At 46.2% G+C, this 20,685-nt stretch overlaps 1 protein-coding gene across 1 annotated transcript in view; it reads right to left on the reverse strand.

Moving 5' to 3' along the window:
• Positions 1–15,502, reverse strand: part of LOC136836328 (cyclin-dependent kinase 9-like) — a 286,298-nt gene extending 270,796 nt beyond the window's left edge. Inside the window, exon 1 of the mRNA XM_067100490.1 lies at positions 15,308–15,502. Coding sequence (XP_066956591.1) covers positions 15,308–15,411 — 104 coding nt within the window. The 5' untranslated portion in view covers positions 15,412–15,502. The remainder of the gene's footprint in view (positions 1–15,307) is intronic.
• Between the last annotated feature and the right edge of the window lie 5,183 nt (positions 15,503–20,685).

The raw sequence follows: 20,685 nt of genomic DNA on the forward strand, positions 1-20,685 counted from the left end.
CTCCGACCCTAACCTCGTGTAATTTCGAGGTATGACTGTATATATATATACTGTATATATATATCTACATATATCTATATATATATATATATATATATATATATATATATATATATATATATATATATATATATATATATATATATATATTTATAAATATTCTGCTGTTAAAACCTCTCTATGCATTTTATTGTGGGAATATCATTCTGTCAAAGAGGGGAAGTATGCTGTATCAGCCGGGTTAGCGTAGGGTTTTTCAAAATATAACGATCATAGCAAGACTAGGTAGCATTAGGAACCTAAACTCATAGGAAAAGTTTCCACAAGTAACCTCTATTGAAGGTGGTCTTAAGCTACTTTTTCCCTGTACTATGTTTGGCGAATGTTTTGACAAAATTTCAGACCCCGAGGGCATAGAGACACTGCCGCTACTCTGTGTATGACCGAAAGAGGTCAGAGAGAGAAGATAATTCGCGAGTAGAGCACGTCAGCTCTTCCGACTCCTCGTCCCTTTGTCTTTCTGTCTTTATTTTATTAGTGAATTGGGAAGACTGCTATTATCAAGACTTCCGATCGTCCGTTGTATGCACAAACAACTTGTCGTCCACGGTAATCCTGATTTTTTTTTTGCAAAGCTTCGCCGATTTGCTAGTATCTCTTTCTGTATTTCCAGTTCTTTTGATCCCTATTCACCACCCCCCTCTACGAATAGTGGTATAAATGATTTACTTTTATGAAGTCTAGATTAAGAATAATTCATATTGTTTAGCGACATTCAACAATTCCTGTGAAGTAACTAGGAATTAGGGAAGGTTAAACAAGTAATTTACAGCATTTAAGCAGCCTTGTGTCTCGATCCCATTGTTCGGGAGAGGAATAGCCTGTTACCAGCGCTGACAGCATAGGATACAAACAGTTGAGTTAAAAACATTACTGAAGCGAAAAGAAAATTGAATGCGTCCGAAGTTGGGCAACTGTTCAAGTAATTTCTTAGCTAACCGCATATTCTTTTTTGTTGAGTTTCCTCTCGACTGGCAACCTTATTCAATTAATAATCATCTGTCTTTGATGTTAATTTGTAGCTTCAATTGACAGGTTACGTGTGGCCTTGGCACTCAGGGCCTTATAAATTACGTTAATCAAGTAATAAACTCATCAGCCAAGCCCCCATATGTAATATTGGCGATCTTGCGTAGGATCTAATTAATTTAGAGAAAGAATCTGGAGAAAAAGAAAATTAATTACAATTAATTCCAAAGAGAAAAGTCAGATATTTAATTGAATGTTACTCTTCCCAAACAAGGAGACAGCACAAGGCATAATAATAATAATAAGAATAGTTAGAATACCAGGTATAATTAAGAATTAGCATAGGTAGGAAGTGTGCATTGAGAGCAGCGTAATTCACATTTGCAAAATCTCAAAAAGAAGGAGCATTTTTGCCGTGTTCGGATATAGTGTGTACATTCCAGCAAAGGTCGTAGGCCGAGTTACCATGTAACTGTTAATATTTTGCTATTTTGTAACTCGTGCACAATAACGAGTGGAGAAAGCACTCCTTACGTATCTCTCGAGGGTAGAGGCAGAATTTGCGAAGTTCACTGAATTCCAAAAGTAGTAACCGCGTCAGTCACTCCCGATCGGCATTAAGTGTGTTCATATAGCGGGAATCTTATCAAAAACCGGCGTCACTGAAATAGCAAACGAACTGTGATAGTTAATTTTACCATAATAAACATTTTTTACAGTAACGTAAACTTAGTCCTGTCCAGACCGCACAAATCCATTTCATTGTCTTGCCAGGGCCCACTCCTTAAGTGGACGGTTAATTCTGCGCGAGAAAGACGATAACAAAAGAAACAAGCGTTGTATGGTAATTTCGTTTTCCATCCTTAACGTGAAATCCTTTGCAGTGTTGGTATATTTAGAGTAAATCTGGATGCCTGCATTTGCTTAGTTCGTTGTGAGAGGAATTCGAGCGCTTTGTGTAATTGACTTGAGAAAAGAGTGGTTCGAAATCAGGGCAGTTGTTTTGAATTTTGTGCTAATGGGATTTCATCTGACATTTTGGGAGCCGAGTTGACCGCTCCCCACGTCCGCCATCTTGACCCTTTGTTGTCATTGTTTGTGTGACTAGTCTGTAGCCTCTGCCTCAAAGCCACTTTTGGGTCTACTTCGTTCCGTAGTAAACCCCCTCGCAAAATCTTAGCCAAACAGACTTCAATAGATAGATATAGAAGAAGACAGGGTACCATACCATAGATAAAAACAAGATATAATTTAGTCAGGGAATGATAGGTCTTAGTTAGAATTAGTACAGATAACAAGTTCCTATACAAATACCCGACGTAAAGAAAAATCATATAAAGAAAAGAACTTATAATTTTACTCTAAGCTCCTCAGTGTAGTCGAATCGGCTACCGGGAAAGTTACAATTGTTAAAAACAACCCCCTCATTGCAAGACGACGTATCTGCAATTAAGAACCCTGCCAGTGTGCATTTATAAAATTTTACTTAAAATTTTCTCAGGCAGCACAAATTGGCTGACTGAGCATCTCTCTCTCTCTCTCTCATATATCCAAGTAAGCTTCAACATAGCCTAACCGAGTGTATGTGACCTTCTTCAAGGAAAGAAGGGCCGACACCGGGACAATTAATTAAATTAAACCAAATAAAAGAAACACCTCTGTCCCACATACAGATGAGGACAAGTTAAGATTAAATACAGTGATAAACTGTCGGTTTCGAGTGAGGACTTTTATCCAGACCTAAGCAGACAGTGGCCTCTCCCCCTCTGCAGTAGAAGGGGGTTGTAGCACTGCGGGTACTGGGACCAGACACTCACGAGGGCCTTGAAAAGCAACCAAATTCACTTTTCCTTCCACAGTGCCTAATCTGAAGCACTGTCATCAACTGAATAGCTTACCTCTCTCTCTCTCTCTCTCTCTCTCTCTCTCTCTCTCTCTCTCTCTCTCTCTCTCTCTCTCTCTCTCTCTCTCTCTCTTTTATTTTCCCTTTCTCTCTCATTAATTTGTTACACTCTGCTGGGGTAGTGCATTTCATACATATAGCCTAGTTAGACTCAAGTAAGGGGTTCCTAGGAATGCACTAGCACCATAGTGCCACCAACCAAGCAAACTATAAAAAAAAAAAAAAAAAGACAGACAAAAGGGAACACAGAAGAAAAAGTCCTTCTGGTACCTAACCTGCACAAGTACCTAAGGATACTGAGTGCCAGTGCCACCAGTGTGACCTTTACACGGCACACCCAACCACAGTGCCACCTTTTGAAAGGGTGCCACATCACTGAAGAGACACTTCCTCGCTGCCCAAGTACACCCAGTCGACCCGCGTAGACGCCCTTCCCCACCAGAACCATGGCAGCAGAGAATTATAAAGCCTTCCTGGAGCTGGAATGGCGGCAGGTCTCACCAGATTGGAAATTGCCACGTGGGTCAAGGAACTAATGGACGACTTGGCTAAGCGAGAGAAGGAAGAAAGACTCGAACGGCGGAATTATGAAGCCGAACAGAGGTATGAAGAAGAAAGAGAAGAAAGGAGACGACAGCACGAGTTAGCATGCAAGGAAAGTGAGCTAGCTCTCAAAGAGAAGGAGCTCGAGCTGGAAAGAGCAAAAATGGAGAATGCCGAAGCTATGGCTAGACAGCAAGCCTCCGGCCCCACACCTGCTGCACCAAATGCTCCCATCTCGAGCATCAATTCCCTAGTCCCCAAGTGGACTGAAGACGAGCCAGAAGCATGGCTGGAGGAAATCGAGGCACTCTTCGATAACTACAGTATATCTTAGTTTAACCAGACCACTGAGCTGGTTAATAGCTCTCCTAGGGCTGGCCCGAAGGATTAGATTTATTTTACGTGGCTAAGAACCAACTGGTTACCTAGCAACGGGAACTACAGCTTATTGTGGAATCCGAACCACATTATGACAAGAAATGAATTTCTATCACCAGAAATAAATTCCTCTAATTCTTCATTGGCCGCTCGGAGAGTCGAACGCTGGGCCAACAGCGTGCTATTGATAACTACAGCACCACGGAGACAGAGCGGGCCTTAGTACAGCCAAGCATTTGGAGGGAAAAGCTGAGGCAGCGCTTCGCTCACTGGAGAAGAGCCAGAGAGGCAACATGGTTGAAGTTCGTAGAGTCATCACGAAGGCCTACGAAATAACCCCAGAGAAATGGAGACAGCGGTTCCAAGGTCTTGCCAAGGAAGTCGGCTGCTCCTGGACTGAATGGGCCTGTCACAAGACCCAGTCTGGTACCCGCTGGTTCAACTCCTTGTCTTCCACAATGTTTGAGGACCTCTTCAATCGGACCGTGCTGGAGGACCTTTACCAATGTGTGCCTGGGTCCCTTGCTGTATATCTCAATGAAAAGCAGCCCACCACACCTATGGAAGCCTGCCGCGTGGCCGATTCATGGGAAACCTTCAACCAGTCTCACAGCACCTCTCAGAAACGCATCGTTCCGCCTGCCTACCTCTCAAACTCAACTCACCCGAAGAATTGACTGCCGAGCAAGCCTACGTGCACCCACTGTAAGAAGGTGGGGCACGCTGAACCTGAGTGCATATATAAGCTCGGCACTAGCAAGGTACCACTCAAGGGCAACAAGACAGCCCCTCCCTCCATCCCCCAACCAGCCTCAAAGCCGCCCCCGCCATGGCAGGAAGCTCAGCACCTCCAAGGGGTTCCTGTAAAGATTGTGGCCACCCCAGCCATTGGAATGCCCAGTCCCCTACCTGCTCGAAGTACCATGTAAAGACTGTGGGCCTCATTGCCCATGCCCAACCCCCACACGAGTGGGCCAACTTCGAGGGGTTTTCCGTCTCTGCTGGTAACGGCTTCCAGCCCCCGAAGGACATGCTCTCCCTGCTGGATACGGGAGATGTCAGTCTCATTGCCTGTCCTCAGGTACCGGCCGGCGCAGAAATCCAGGAAGATGAGCGCTGGACCATAGGATGGGTCAAGGGAAAGTCGGCTGACATTCCCACCGTACAGCTCCAGGTAAACACACCCTGGGGCCCCAAGGAGCATCGACTAGGGGTGGTCAGTTCCATAAAGGAGGACTGCAACCTCTTGATTGGGAGGGATCTAATGTGGCGTCTCCCCCAAGCCGTGCCCTTACGCTGCATGACCGCACCTGCTAGCGCTGAAACGCATGCTCCACCACCGTGCTACAAGGAGGGACCCTCCACCCCAGACATAGAGCTGGGTAGCATCCCCTAGTTGCAGGAGGCCCCCCTACCAGAGGAGGATTGCAATTCCACCCCCGGGGTGAGCACCCTAATGATCACTGGGGCAGCCGCCCAGGTGCCGGAGTTAAAGAGGTCTCAACTCATAGCGGCACAGCACGAGGATGATGAGCTCCTACCATTACGAGAAGGGGCATTCACCCAGGAGGAGCAACTTAGGGACCTGACAAAAGCAGGCTACCTACTCGAAGATGGGGTTCTCTTCCGAATTTCTTGGGGAACGGAAGAGCCAGCAGACGTTATCCACCGAGCGGTGGTTGTGCCTAGGAAACTGCAGGCCCAGGTGCTCCAACTGGCACGACGGGCTGGGAGGCCACTTCAGAGTCAACCACACTGCTAAATTGCTGGAGGGGAGGTTTTATTGGCCAGGATGGCGGAGATCTGTGAAAACCTATGTTGCCTCCTGCCAAATAGCGGGAAGACCAAACGAAGTGGTCCCCAAGGCCCCCCTACAGAATATACCCTCCGTTGGTGTCCCCTTCCAAGATGTGGTGATAGACTTCTACACCCCGGAGGGGCGGAAGAAGACAAAAACTGGGAATACCCACGTCCTCTCCATTATCGACCGGTTCACCCGGTATCCAGAGATGATACCACTGCGCAGCACGAGCTCGAGGAATGCGGTAAAGGCTTTGATCCAGTTCTTCTGCCAGTTCGGGTTCCCGGCCACAGTCCTGAGCGATGAAGGTCAGCACTTTATGTCAAGGGAGTTTTGAGATGCCATGACTACCCATGGGGTCACCCATCTCCACTCGACACCATGCCACCCCGAGAGCCAAGGGATAATCAAGCGCTTCCATCAGATGCTCGGAAACACTCTCTTCCTCTTAGCAGAAGAGAACGGGTCGAGCTGGGAAGAGAATCTGCCCTACGCCTTGTTTGCCATCTGCTAGGCATCCTCCGAGACCCTAGGGTACAGCCCATTTGAGCTCTTATTTGCCCACTCCACCAAGGATCCCCTGGACATCTTGTATGAGGCCTGGGCAGAGCCGGAGAAAGCCGCATGGGCAGAGAATCTTCCCTGCATACAGCAAAATCTTAAGGCCGCCTGGGCTATCGCTCAAGCGCACAAGGCAGCCTCCCAAGAGCAGGTAAAGATCCGAGTGGACAAGGAGGCCAGGTCTCGTAGTTTCAAAGTAGGAGACTAGGTCCTAGTGCTACGCCTGGGCGCCACCCGTCCCCTGGAGACCCAGTTCACAGGACCTCACCGGATACTAGCCAAGAGGGGACAGCTAAACCACCTGGTAGACTGCCGCAAGAGGAAGGCCAAGTGGCTACATATTAACCTCCTGAAGCCCTTCAAGAAGCGAGAAGCACCCCAGGAAAACCCCCTTGAGCTCCCGGCTGGTCGAGAGAGTCCCCCCGCTGGAGACCAACTCCGAAGTGCTGGCTAACCTCGCTGTCATCACCCCTGGCCTGGACGGGACCCAGCGTAAAGACGTTTGGATTCTTCTTGTCTTATAACCTATGGTAATTGTTTATTACCATACAATGGTTGAAATACCAGGTAGACGGCTGTTGTTATCCGATTTGGTTATAAGCAAAACAAGTTTCTTGGTCGGCTGTTTATGGCTGTACGCATTTACGCAAGAGTATAAAGTTACTAACAATACTTTTATCATTCTCTTTTACTTTTTTTAACTAGAAGATGGGATAAAGAGATGGAGGAAAAGTTGTCTATTGAAAATTTGGTCTCTCTCACTGCCTGATTACGCTGTCGCCTGCGCCCACGCGAACTTTAAAAATATTTTATAAATATTGTCATATAAGTATTAATTGCTTACCCCATTGCAAAATCAAATTATCATAAGGTGAATTATCGTAACTCAAGCTTACCTGAGCATTTTAAGAGTTTTATTACAAAAAGTGCTTTTAGTCATGAAAATGAGATGAAAATACAGTAATTAGCAAATATTTCTCAGTGAAAAATACCGTGAATGGGCGAATTTTCAGTGAATACTGTTCATAGAGAAATCAGCAAATAGGTGAGTCCAAGAATCGTGAGACCGCGAATACAGGGGGTTTACTGTATAGTAAGGAAAAATACATTAGGAAGACTCACTGGTTCGAGGGATGAATCTGAGTGAGTCTCCTGAACTGACTGGAGTTCTGCACACCTGGGCTACTCCTCCTGGTCGAAAGAGCGAGGAGGAGTACTGTGCCTCTGACATATTGATCGGAGTGTAGGAACTGAAAGATCAAATGTCAGATACTGGACCTTTTCGCATGAGTGAGGAAATGTGACTCATACAAAATAAGCTGGAAGCTAGAGTCGAAGGCAGTAAGGAAAAGCCGGGATAGGGTTTCCCTTATTGCAAGTCTCTCCTTCCTCCCCTTGTTAGAAGAAGGAGCAGAATTGCTTCTATGATTCTAGAAGAAAAATAGTACGTGAGGGAAGGACCAAGCCACTGACTTCGTGACCTCTTGGGTGGACAGCACCGGTATCGTCATTGCCATCTGCCAAGTACCTCCTTCGATCGCTTCACGAAGCCAGGAGAAAGATGTGTCCTTAGACACTTCTTCCTTGGGAGAGAGAGTACTAACGAAAACGTTGACAACATCCAGGTTAGGAATTTCAAGCCTTTTCGGAAAGTACCACAGCTCCCTAATAGGACAGAGTAACGAATGATCTGGATCACTGACACAAAGTCCAAGGAGGAGGGGAACAAGAAGGACTCGAACCCGGCAATAGATGCCGATGGATTCAGAGTCCACCAAGGCAGGAGCAAGATGAGAGATGGTCCTAAGAGGGAACATATCTATCCGACTCCTCTCGTAAGGGCGCATGCAGAGCACGGGACAGGAACCCTACACGAGAGTCACATGCCACCAAGGGAATGGTTCCCTCGGACAGCAAGACCGAAGAAGCTTCTCATCTGTAGCTAAGTCTCGACTGAGGAGAAGGCTACCTCAGATAAAAGACTAGGTCGCAAGGGCCTACGTATTTCACAAATGAAAGGGAGAGAAGCAACCCTCGGCAAAGAAGACAAGGAAGTCCAGACTTGAATAGCGACTCTGACCCGAGAAGAAGTTCCGTCAACGACACCCACCAGCGAAGATGGATCCAGTCCTTGGGACAGTGTTGCAGAGGACTTCAAGAGGTATCCAGCTATATCTGTTGCCACTCGGTGAGAAAGCCTATGCTTGCAATGAAAGCTGGAAAGGAAACCCCTCAGTCCTGAACACACAGTGATGTACTGCCTGAAGAACTGCTTCTTGTGTAGCTGCTACAGGAGGTTGGGGTCAAGCAGAACTCTTCTCGGTGCCTCGGCTATCAGGTTAGGCGACAGGCAAAGTCTTCAAGCATTTGTCTGTAACTCGGGGTGAGCAATGTTTGTGAACCCCTAGCGAAACAGATAAATACGGAGGGAAAAATGTAGATATCGATTTTTTAACAAAAAGACAGCATGCCTCATCGTAGTGGCCCCTGGGTCTGGTACGGAGGAGCGAGAAAAACTACCGGCTTGTTGTGAAGGGAGGCAACAGAAAAACGGTAGGGATTTCTCAGTTGAGCAGTCTCTTCGTGAATCTTCATGAAGAATAGAGCGAGCAGCACGTTTCATCCTGATCACTCAAACCCAAGGCCAAGTCCGCCTACCAATACATCCCCACCAGGAATGCATCTGGCTAATTGAGCTGTCAAGTGCACTGTAGAACACTCGAGTACCTGCAAATGTCGACAGATGAAACAGTAGGAAAAAAGGATTCCCTCTTGTTTGTCGACAAATGCCACTACTGTGGTTTTGTTGTTCAACGAAAACACTGAGTGTCGCAAACTCATCCTGAATTCTCGGAAGGCCAAAAGGCTGCCTTGAACCCAGGATGGTGATGAGAAGGTACTAATCGTCTTGGTCACACACCTTCAAGACAAAGTCTTACAGGTGTGCGCCTATTCCTTGATCGGTGATTCCATAAGTAGACACGATGTAAGGGGAATATGCAAGCATATTTAAAGGTTCCTTCAGTCAAGCATTAGCCTAACTCCTTCCTCATACTTCAAAGAGGAAAGAAGGACAGAGGAATGGAAGCAGACCTCCATTCTCCACCATGGGGAAGCTTCTGCAAGATGACAGGATACTGAGACAATTAGCTCTAGCCGGGCTGGCATTTCCTGAATCGGGAGCAAGGGAAAGGAAGCTTGATGAAAAGAATTGTCAAGACCTAAGGGAAATAGATACTTCTCCTGAAGGAATCCATTCCCAGGTCTCGGTAATGTCGCTGCCAGCTCCAGAGACTCAATAAGTATCATTTCATCCAGGCATCAGCAGTAGGAGAACCTCTTCCCAGTTGATACTTCTTTCTCTCCTTCTTCCCTCCACCCTTATGGAAAAGAGGGTGGAAAGAGAGACAACTATGCGCACTTTTCTAGAATGGAAGAAGAGGGCTATGTATTCCACAATCTTCTTCCGAAGCCTGGAACTTCTTAGGAGTTGAGGGGGGGCTGGCTTGAACTCAAGGTCGAGCCGAGATGACTAAGACCCAAAGGTCTTGGCCATTGTCCAAAGGACAAAGCAGTGCCCTGGTACGACCCTTGATTACCATGGTACCTGGCAAACCTCTAAAAGAGAAAGGCAGAACCAAATAAAGGTTTGTTCCTAAAGGTCGAGCCAACTCGGAACTTATGAAACCGGAGATCCGAATTGGGACAAAGTCCTTCTTAGCACCAGAATTGCCCACAGAACTGCAATCGGCAAGACCCTCCGAGGCAAGAAGAATTCGTACTCTGTTGAGGCAGAGGAGAAGCTTGGTGTCTCGGCCTGAATGAACTCCTTGTCCAAAGAAAAGAATTCATCTGGTCAAGAACGCTCTTGGAAGCAAGGACAGCGGTGGTCCCCGACACTCTCGGCCCCTCAGGAACTGCAAGGGTTGCAAGCGATGAAGATTATTCATTGGGGAGACGTGGTCCTGTCCCGGGGATCCTCGTGCCAACGAATTGGCGCTAAGTTCTCCAAAAAACGAGGGCGATCACCACTTGAAGAGGAAGACCCTCACTGTTTCTGAACCATGAAACTCCTGTACCTCTCTCCTTGGAGGGAGACCTAGACAGATCCCAATAAACCCTCCTCAGCTACCTGATTGTACTACGAGAGAATCGGGGGACCAACACCTAAAGCACGCCAGGCAGCTGAACTCCGAAGATAAATTCATCAGAGCTCTCTCTGTCCGTCTCGCACCTCTCGAAACAACCGAGAGGAGAAGAGAACAGGTGAGGAGACAGAGTACCACTACCTGTCCTGCCAGTAAGGCCAGCAGGAGAGGCGATGAGCGATAATCAACCGAAGGAGATTATTGCCACACAGAGGAACAAGAGTGCTTGTGCTGTGGCAAAGCGCTTTCCTGGGAAGAGCAGAAAGTTCACTCAAACAGAGCCGATAACCCGATTCGGAAAACTGAGTGGAGCCAAGCCAAGCCGCACCGAACCGAGCTGATCAGGCAAACGTGATCCAGTGGGTGGTATGCGGTGGACTGGGAGGCAGGCAGGGTGAGCTGAGCTGAGCTGAGCCGAGCCAGTCTTGCAAGCATGACCAGGGGCTGGGCGGGGCGAGCAAGCCGAGCTGAGCCAGTCTCGCAAGTGCGACCAGGGGCCGAGCCAAGCCGAGCTGATCGTGCGAACACAATTGGAATTGGACAGGGCGGAACTCATCTGCTGTGAACTAGTGCTAGTTTCCTGAACTCTAAACTCCTTCGAGGACAAGAAGAAGGTTCAAAGGGGAATTCTTTGTCTGCTATCCTGCATGCTCGAACCCTAAGGTTCAAGACACAAGGATGAAACCCAGCCAAGCAACCAAGCAGCTGGAGGGCAGTATCGAGACACCTGGCGTATCGGCACCCAGACACCTGGCATCTCGGCACCCAGACACCTGGGTGTCTCAGCACCCATACACCTGGGTTTCTCGGCACTTTCCCTTGTCCTGTGCCTCTCGTCAGGAGAGCACTCGTGATTCATAGAATTCGAGCGATCCACGACTCCCAAAAATCGGGAGCAGCTGCTTTCAGTTTCCTAAAAAATCGAAAAGAGCCAGGCACAGAACCAGTCTTAGATGCAGATTTCCAAGACTGGCAACGAGGGCATGCTCTCGTGGCCCCCGAAGTGCTAGAACCCACAGGAAAATGCGAAACGGTTCCTGCCCAAGGGCGGAAAAAGCCAACGAGAGAAACTTGTCTTCTGGAAGAAAGCAGTCCCTTAGAAGTCCCGAGGAGAATCTCTTCCCTACTTCTGTTGTTCAAACCAACAGGATCGAGACACCAGGCTGGGAACCCGACCCAGCACTGGCAAGCACTTGCGGAGCGCTCGTGGTGCTGGTAGGAAGAGCTGAGACACCTGGGTGCCTCAGCCCTTTCTCTCGCACTGCTCCCAAACTGGGCCGGGGAGAGTACTCTCCAGACCAGATTGGGATACTCGATATAAAATAGAATCTCGACCACTCGGAGTGGCTCGCGAACGAGCACCCGAAGCAGTCCCCATCTTAGAGGCGGAACCTCTAGGACTGGGAAAGGGATTGCAAACTGAGGTCTGCGCGCCCGCGGCTCCTGAAACACAGAACCCAGGGCTATGCCAATCGGTTTCCTAACCCGAAGGTCGGGAAGAGCCAACGAGAGACCCACTGCCTCCTCGGAAGAAGGCAGTCCCTAGACGTCCAAGGGCATCAAGGGGAAAGAAGCAGCCTTCCTCTACTTTGGCTGACGGAGGTCTGTCCGATTCCCAGGACCCCCTTGGACCTTGGGAGAGGAAGGGAAGAAACAGCAGAAGACGAAATTGAAGATAAGATAAAGAAGACAGCGACTACTTCCACAGGGCGATTTCCTTCACCTTCACTCCAACATCTTCTACAGGATGGTGGACACGAAACATCATAACCTCCTGGGCAGCTAGGCAGGAACACAACTGGAAGCAGCCCAGGACACGACCACCAGGAGAAGCAGCGGGCATGATCAGGACAGGTGATGCAGGAGCTACGGCAGCGGTTCAAAGGCAGAAGCTACTGCAACGGCCAGGAACGTCACTTCCACAGGGTGACTTCCTCCATCTTCATGCCAACATCTTCTACAGGATGGCAGACATCGTAACCTCTGGGGCAGCTAGGCAAGAACACAACGGAAGTGGCCCCAGGTACAACCATCATGAGAAGCAACAGGCACGATCAGGACAGCCAATGAAGGAGCTACAGAAGCGGTTTGGAAGGCAGGAGCTACAGCAATGGACAGGAACGTCACATGAAGCTCTGGACAGGAACGTCACATGAAAGTTACCAGCAGCGACAGGAACGATCAGGATGGCTGCAGCAGGAGACCAGGAAGAGCTGCCCAGAGACTATCATCGAGTTAACAGGAGCATAACACAGAAAGCAGCAGGAGCAGATGGAGCACAGATACGCCAGCAGTGCCACAGCATAAATGAAGGCCAGCAACGACAGTGATCGATCCACATCGGCGGGAAGTGTCGGAACGATCCTGACATGGAACTATGTCATCCAACCAGGTACTGCGGTCAATCCTGAAGCAACACTGAATGAACGTCAGGACTCCTTCGTGCAAGATATCCCCCGAGATATCCAGCCAACTCCTGCTGTGCCTGCGATGCTCAGTCAACCTGAAAGAAAAAGCAAAGATGATTAGAGAGGGAAACTGACCTACGCAGCGAGAGATGGCCCCTAGAAGAGGTCGCCCGATCGCCCGCAGCGGTCCCCCCCTCCCCGCGGTCTTCACCCGACAAGCGAGCGAAGAGGGCGAAGGAGAGAGATCCCCACCTTAGGAGAGATAAGGAAGAACCTACAGGGAGAAAGAAGGCGGGGAGGCCACCAAGGGCGCCATGGAAGCAGAACTTACCGACGATGACCACAACCTCCCCACCCCCAACTCTCTAAGCACAGGCGGCAAAAACAAAACTCTGCACAAGTAGGAAGTAGTCATGCCCTTGTGAACGGAGGGCGGGAGCCCAGAAGGGAAGCGAACTCTTACGTCCTGATCAATGTAGGGGAGCAAAGATATTACGTCCCAATCCAATATCTCTGATTGTACAGGCGAATGCCTTCATTATCTAAATAAAGGGCTACTGAAAGAGAAGCATTACCACTCGGTTACACCCCTCTAAATACGCCCTTGGCCGTCAAACCCAAGACACAGCGCAGGGGAACGACGGCTTATGCAAGGTTATCACAAATCGTGGGTTTGTATTGATAAATATCAAACACATACAATATATACACAAAAATACAGGAAGATCCCACTGGGATAATAAAGAGTTTAACGACAGTCAGGCAAGAGATCCGAAAACACATCTGCAACGCATGACGGCCGAAAGCAAACTGGAATGTTTACATCCATGCAGGCAGGTATTCCTGCCTACCTGGTGGTAGTTACTGCCTAACCATCTTGTTCAAGAGTTTAACGGCCGTGTCCAGCTTCGCCGTAAGTAATTCCTAACATAAAGGACAGACGGTTTGTATATTGTGTCGGAACAAACAGGTTTTGTGTATTTTTAAGCCTATTTTTTTTTCAAAACGTTTCCTGTCAATCACAAGGTGTTCCCAATAATGACACACCCTAACCTAACCTATCCTAGGAGGCAATGCCCTGACCTGACTGGGAGGGGGGAAGGGGTGAACCACCCCAACATGAATAAATTTCACTTCAAACCATTACAGCATTTTGGGCTTGAAAATATCATTGTCTATGATCTCCTGAGTGCTAGGAGCATTAGTGATATTTGTTTGATTAGCAAATCCCTAACCACACCTATCTTAACCTAACCTATGCTAGCAGGTCTTTACCCTAGTAAATGATTGTAGTCTTTAAACATTCTAAGAACTTACCTCTTTGTGAAGAGAACTATCAAAGGGGTTAAGGGTCTTGTATCTCACTCATTTTGTGTTCTCCCCCACCCAAAGACCCTGCTTTCCCACTAGGCTAAGGTTCCCCAAATTGCAGGATATAGACTAAGGGTGGGATTCACTTTCTCTAATAGTAATCATTTGCTAATGAAAGACATGCCAGAAACATAAGAAATGGTCTTTTCAAGTCCAAAAAAGTAAAAATGAGGACTGCCACTGCACCCCTCTGGTTTGATAGGCTAACCATCAGTTCACATATAAAACGGGCGCCATGTTTACCACCAGTCCTTGGGAACAAAAGTAAAAACTTTAAACAAAAGACAGTAAATACCACAGACAAACAAAGGGCATAAACATACGCAAAAGTGCAGTAAATATTACAGTCACTGGCTGGCAGGAACCAGGCCATGGCAGCATTCTTCAGTTTTACCCATCCAGAATGCAATACTGGTTTAAGGTACATGAATACCAGCCTCATTTAGGTCAACTGGGTTATACCTAAGACCTTAACAAATGTTAGGATCCCCTCCCCAGCACACCCTTCATTATTCATAGCCTAAGGTAGCACGGCATGTTTTATGTTTCGGTTCAAATTTATGCGTTTACGTTTGTGTTTATAATGTTGACTTTCTTATGTTTAGCTTTTGACGTTCATCCCCAAGGGGTTGGTACTCAACACGGCACCCATTTTGCACATTAACTGATAGGCCCAGATACTGAACCAGAGGGTCGCGGTAGTAAACTGAATTGAATATTGAATTTAGGCCACAGGCCAAGCACTGGGACCTATGAGGTCATTCAGCGCTGAAAATAATGTTGAAACAACCGTAAAGAGAGGGTGGAAAGTAAGACGAAAGAAAGAGAATATGAACGGAGGTACAGTAGAAGGAATGAAAGGGGTTGCAGCTAGGGGCCTAAGAAACGCTGCAAAGAACCTCAAGTAATGCCTACAGTGCACCGCGTAAGGTGCACAGACGGCACAACCCCCTAGGGGGTGGGGGGTTGCTGTGGTAGGCTAGTCTTGTTAGTTTTCCATAGTAAAATACCCATACTACCACCTAAATAAATAAATGTCTGCCGAAGGTCGCCTACTCTAGCCAAGACTAGGCATTAAGGTCACTCTCGGCTGCAGGAGCCAGGCTTGACACGGAAAAGATCACTGTAGTCTTTTTCCCTGTCCAAGATACCACTACAATATTACCCGAAAGTTCCTTGGCCAATTTTGGCCAGCTTTTCGTATTTGATGACATCATCGCAGAAACGAAAGTCAAGTTCTTCATGGTGAGTTTGTTGGATCCTGTTCATGATCTTCCTCGACTTTTTTCTGTGTTTTCTCCCTCTCTCTCCTTCGCTCTCAGGCTCTCACAGGTCAACACATGTAAACAGCTGGGTACACATTGCGTTCGGATGTCGAAAGTCGCTCTTAAGGACATTTTTTCCAATATTCTCAAAAGTCATTTAAAATATACAAAAGGCGTATCATAGAATTATATTAGAATATTTTAGGACATTTGATTGTCTAATCGATATACTAACCCGTAGAATAATGATTTCGTAATATTCTGTTACCGACGAAGTCGCTGTCAATTTCGAGAAATAACATATGACTTCAGTCAGGCGCAATGATGAAATTTCTCAATCCTTTGTAATTACTGCTAGAGTAAATGCTATAAGATTTACTTTGCTTTGCTTATCGTAATACACGGTTAAAAAATATATCCATATGTTTACGACGTTACTGTTGTATAGTTGTTTTGGTAGGTCGTAAGATTATGTATGAGAGAAAGGTACTTTTGAAATCAACTTTTGATATGAACACTGAGGGTACTGGCTATCATAATTGTGAAAGTCTAGCAAGATTTGTGATTGGTGTGAATTTAAATGAGCACTTCCAACTGAAATTAAAAGAAAAAAAAGTTCTTGTCTTGAGGAAATAGGGGTGCTCCCGTAAGCACATTCCTGAGATGTATGCTAGTATTGCGCCAGTCCCGTTTTTGCCATGCCGCTAAGTTAGGGTAAGGTTAGAATAGGTGAGAGCTGTCACCGTAATTATGGGTGTGGGAAACAAAATGAGATTATTAACAAGAAAATTTTATGGTTAGTTTTTAAGACATGGCGTCCCGCTTTTTTTTTTTTTTAGGGAAAGGCCTTTCCCAGCACTCGGTTACGTCTCGGGAAAATGCCTCCGGTAAGGGGTTTGTGACGTCATTGCACCCCATGCGGCAAACTGTATGCATAGATGATAGGTGCAGTGCAATTTTCACAGAGGTACTTATATATAGACAGGGAAAAACTCGTAACCATTTGATGTTCGTCACTGCCAAACTTTTCACAATGATTTCTAGGGTAATTTTTCCTGTAGAATCCATTTCTGCTTGGGACATTTTTGTATTGTGAATATTTAATCAGATAATTTGCATTTTTGCCTAAATTAGTAGAACTTATGTTTAAAGAGCTTAGTGGTGGCATTTTGGTGGTTATTAAGGTAAATAATTGGAAAGTGTGTCTTTTCCAGGCTTGATTATATTTACAGGATAATAACTGTGCATATTCATTGCTATTAATTAGCATAAGTTTCTGCCCCATATAATGGTACGGGTCTGATAACTGTCTTATAAATTTTCAGTCTGAGTCTTAATGGCATTTTCTTGTCTAAAACAACTCCAGTTACTTTTCTCCATTTTTTCCATGCTTCTTTCACTCTCTGTCTCACTGCTTTCTCAGTACCTCCCCACTCTGCTATCATTGATCCCAAGTAGTTATACTCGTCGTTCTGTTTTAGCACTGTACCGTCTTCCACTTAAATGTTTACTTCTTCGTGTCCTTTTTGACTACTAATCATTAGCTCTGTCTTTCCAATGTTCAGTTTCAATCCTTTCTTTTTTAGGGCTCCTTTCCATGCTAAAGACCTTTCTTGCAGTTCTTCTTCTGTGTCTGCTATAATGACTGAATTATCAGCAAACATCAGTTCCCACAGTTCTTCGTTGTTCCTTAATTGTGATGTCAAATTGTCTATAACGACGAGGAACAGGAATTGACTCAGGGCTGGTCCCTGATGGAGTTCAACCTCCACAGGGAATGCCTTAGTCTCCCCATATTTTGTCTGTACACTGGTTCTTGCCCCCTCATACATCATCTTCACTAACCTTACCAACTTCTCTGGTACCCTGTCATACGCCTTTTCAAGATTTATCTTTCTGTACATAAATTACTACATATTCCATCGCAACTGATTATAAAACAGGCAGATAAAACAGTAATTTGTATTTGTTCATGTATAATTAAGTCATGTAATAAAAATATCAAAGTATAAACGTGTTTTGCAATGGAGTTGGTAATCGTGTACTTTACTCAATTTCGTAATTTAAGTACGGTGATTGCCATCATCTCATAGCACATATATGAATGAAAGTTTGTGTTCTCCTTTGGATATGTAGGTGTTTAAATACCTTTGGGTTAATTTATTTATTCTTAATATTTTTAGAAACCACAATCAAGAGTGAACAATTCGTACCTGTTGTATTGTTTGAGTCTGATTATATAAGAAGCATAAAATTATTTTAGGTTAAGTCTTGTCTGAGTGTGATGAAGTGCAGAAAATAGTAGGCATGAGATGTTTTAAGTATGTTTGTTTTTCTTTCTACAGGTGATTTGTGATTAACAATGGCAACACAACCATTCTTGGCTAGTCATTCTACAGACAGCACTAAGTGCTTACTTGTACAAAAATTATTGTTGACAAGGAAAAGAAGCGAACAATTGTAACATCTGGCTTGATCACAACAGAAGAAAAAGCACCTCTCTGGGCCAAAGTGCATGTACCTGGTGGTGATGGGCCTTTCAAGAATTTACATGAGTACAGGAGAGAATAAAACGTGCGACCAGTAGAAGTTTTCAAACTCATTTATCATGCAGATTGATGTTCAGGACTCATTTAAAGAGGAAACAAAAGGAGTATGGGATCAAAAAGGACACTGGAGTCACAGATGCAGATTCACCAGTATTAGAAGAGTATGATAAGCTGGAAGAAAGAGAATGTCTGGGCGAGGGGTCAAAAAAGCTAATTTTATGTTTCATCTGCAACACCAAAACAGTAAGGATATAAAGCCCTGTGTTCTAAGTGGTCTTGGTCGATGTTCTGAAGACAGGTCCTTCAAGAAACTTCATAATCAAATGACTCGAAAAAATGTATCTGGTGACAAGTATGAAGAGGCAGCGCAGAGACTTGCTTCTTTTGAGTGGACAGCCATTTGATGTGTTTGTTGTTGACATATACTACCATAGAAACTGCCACCTTTCATTTGATAGCCCTTACAAAAGTAAAACAATTATATTGGATAAAGATGAAAATATGGAAAGGGTAAATTTTTTGAAGAGTAAAGTCACTGAAGAATTTCTGACTTTGGTTGAGAGGAAAGTTATCAAAGACAAGGAAGCTTACCTAATGACAGATCTGCTAAAAGATATTGAAGATATGTGCACTGAAAATGGATTGCAAGAGCCTTGTATACATTACACATACGAGTTGAAAAGCAAGTTATAAGGCCGGTTTTGGGGAGAAAATTTCCTCTTACAAAGCAGGGAGAAATTTGGTTGTCCATCCAACTTCTATAAATCCTGGAATGTATGCTGTGGCGATACTGAAAAGTGCTGGACTTCGAGATGACGACCTGACAAAAGCGTTTGCAAACATGATAAGACAAAAATTAAAAAAAGAATTCCTGTGAAGAATGGCTAATACAGTTGAAGAATTCCTGTGAAGAATGGCCAATACAGTTGAAGAATTCCTGTGAAGAATGGCCAGTAACAGCTGAAGAGCTGGTTGCAAGGCTTGACTCCAATGGGCCCATGCCATGCCTTTATAATGCTATTACATGGACTGTGAACCCTCAATCTCCAAAGAATGACAAGGGCTATGTGCTTACTACTGTAAGAGACCGTCGCACCAACCGCCGTTCGGTGTCCTGGACCATGTAGCTATGGACAGGGGCCCTGCCTTCCTGTCCGAGCTGTGGACCACCCTGGCATGCCTGCTGGGGACCACTCACCACAGCACCACCGCCTACAACCCCACAGCCACTGGAATGGTGGAAAGAGTCCACAGGTCCCTGAAGGTGTCCCTCATGGCTCGTTGCACCTCCGAGAACTGGAAGTACCAGCTGCCCTGGGTCCTCCTTGGGCTGAGGACCGCCCCCAGAGCCAACGGCGACCCATCCGCAGCAGAAAAGGTCTTCAGGGAGACCCTCGTAGTCCCGGGGCAACTCATCACAGAGGACCGGGATGACTTAACAATGCAGAGGCTCCGCGACAGGGTTGGGAAGTTCGCCCCCCACCGGCGGACTATACCAACAGGATGTCCCCCTTCATGCCTCCCGGTCTGTCCTCCACCACCCACGTCCTCGTCAGGAACGATGCCGTACGTCCACCCTTAACCAGGCCCTGCAGGAGGCCTTTCCTCATACTTGAGAGAAACCAGAAGGCATTCCGGGTGGCCGTCCACTGAAAGGAAGACTGGGTATCGATAGACCGCCTCAAGCCCGCATTCCTGGAGGAAGGCATCGGGGACACTTCCCAAAGCCCCCTGCAGGAGGTGGCACCCCCACAGCCAGCCCCGTCTGCAAGAAAACCTCGTGGGCGCCCCCAGAAGGCCCTGGGTCCGGGCAGGAGGGCAACCCAACACACCCATCCACAGGGCACTGAAGAAGATGAACACCCCCCCAGCTGGCATCGAGAAGGCGGGGCCCCCTTCATTGCCCCAGCAGATACCTGCTTTGATCAGACATTATCTATGTCTTGGGGGGGGGAGGAGTATTGTAAAGTCCCCGCTCAACGGGTTCTACATGATGAACATTCCTTTTCTGCGGTGCCTTCACAGCTGACCTGAGGTCGCACGTACACAATCTTATTATCATTATTGTGATTTGTATATTTATTACCTGTTCATTTGTCCTTGTACCACGTATATGTGTCAGAGTATTTTTATGTCCAACCAGCTATTGTTAATCATCATGTTTTCTATATGTACCTGTCCTATTTTGTGTAGAGAAATAGTTTGACCTAAGGTCACTTGTAAATTTTTGTACTCGCAGTTTCTGCATATACGCAGACGTCCGCACACCGCTTTATAAGCGGGTTGCTTCATCAATAAACCATTACGGCTGCTCTAGGAGCAAGAGCCCGTGCTGGCACAAGGCCAGCTAAATCTAAAACAACAACATCAATAAACCAGCAGTACTTGTCTTCCCGCTCATTATTTCGCACCCTCTCACAATAGCATTGACGATGTAGAAAATATGCAGCGCATAGAAAGAACAGAAATCGTGAAGCAGATAAGATACTACCTGGGTGTAACGATCAGCAACATGAAGACAAGAGCTTCAGAGGACAGACAAAAAGGGTCCAAATCAAAGCAAAGCAGAAAAAGGCAAATATGGTTAATGCAGTAGTCAGTAAAACTGTAGCAGGGTGAAAGAAGGAAAACTGTATTGGAAAGGATGAGTGATGCCCTCCTTCATGTATGCCATGGAAGTCATGAAACTCTAAGACAAGAAAGACATAAACGAACTACAAAAAGTAGAC

The sequence above is a fragment of the Macrobrachium rosenbergii genome, chromosome 4, assembly GCF_040412425.1.
Source record: "Macrobrachium rosenbergii isolate ZJJX-2024 chromosome 4, ASM4041242v1, whole genome shotgun sequence".
NCBI lineage: Eukaryota > Metazoa > Arthropoda > Malacostraca > Decapoda > Palaemonidae > Macrobrachium > Macrobrachium rosenbergii.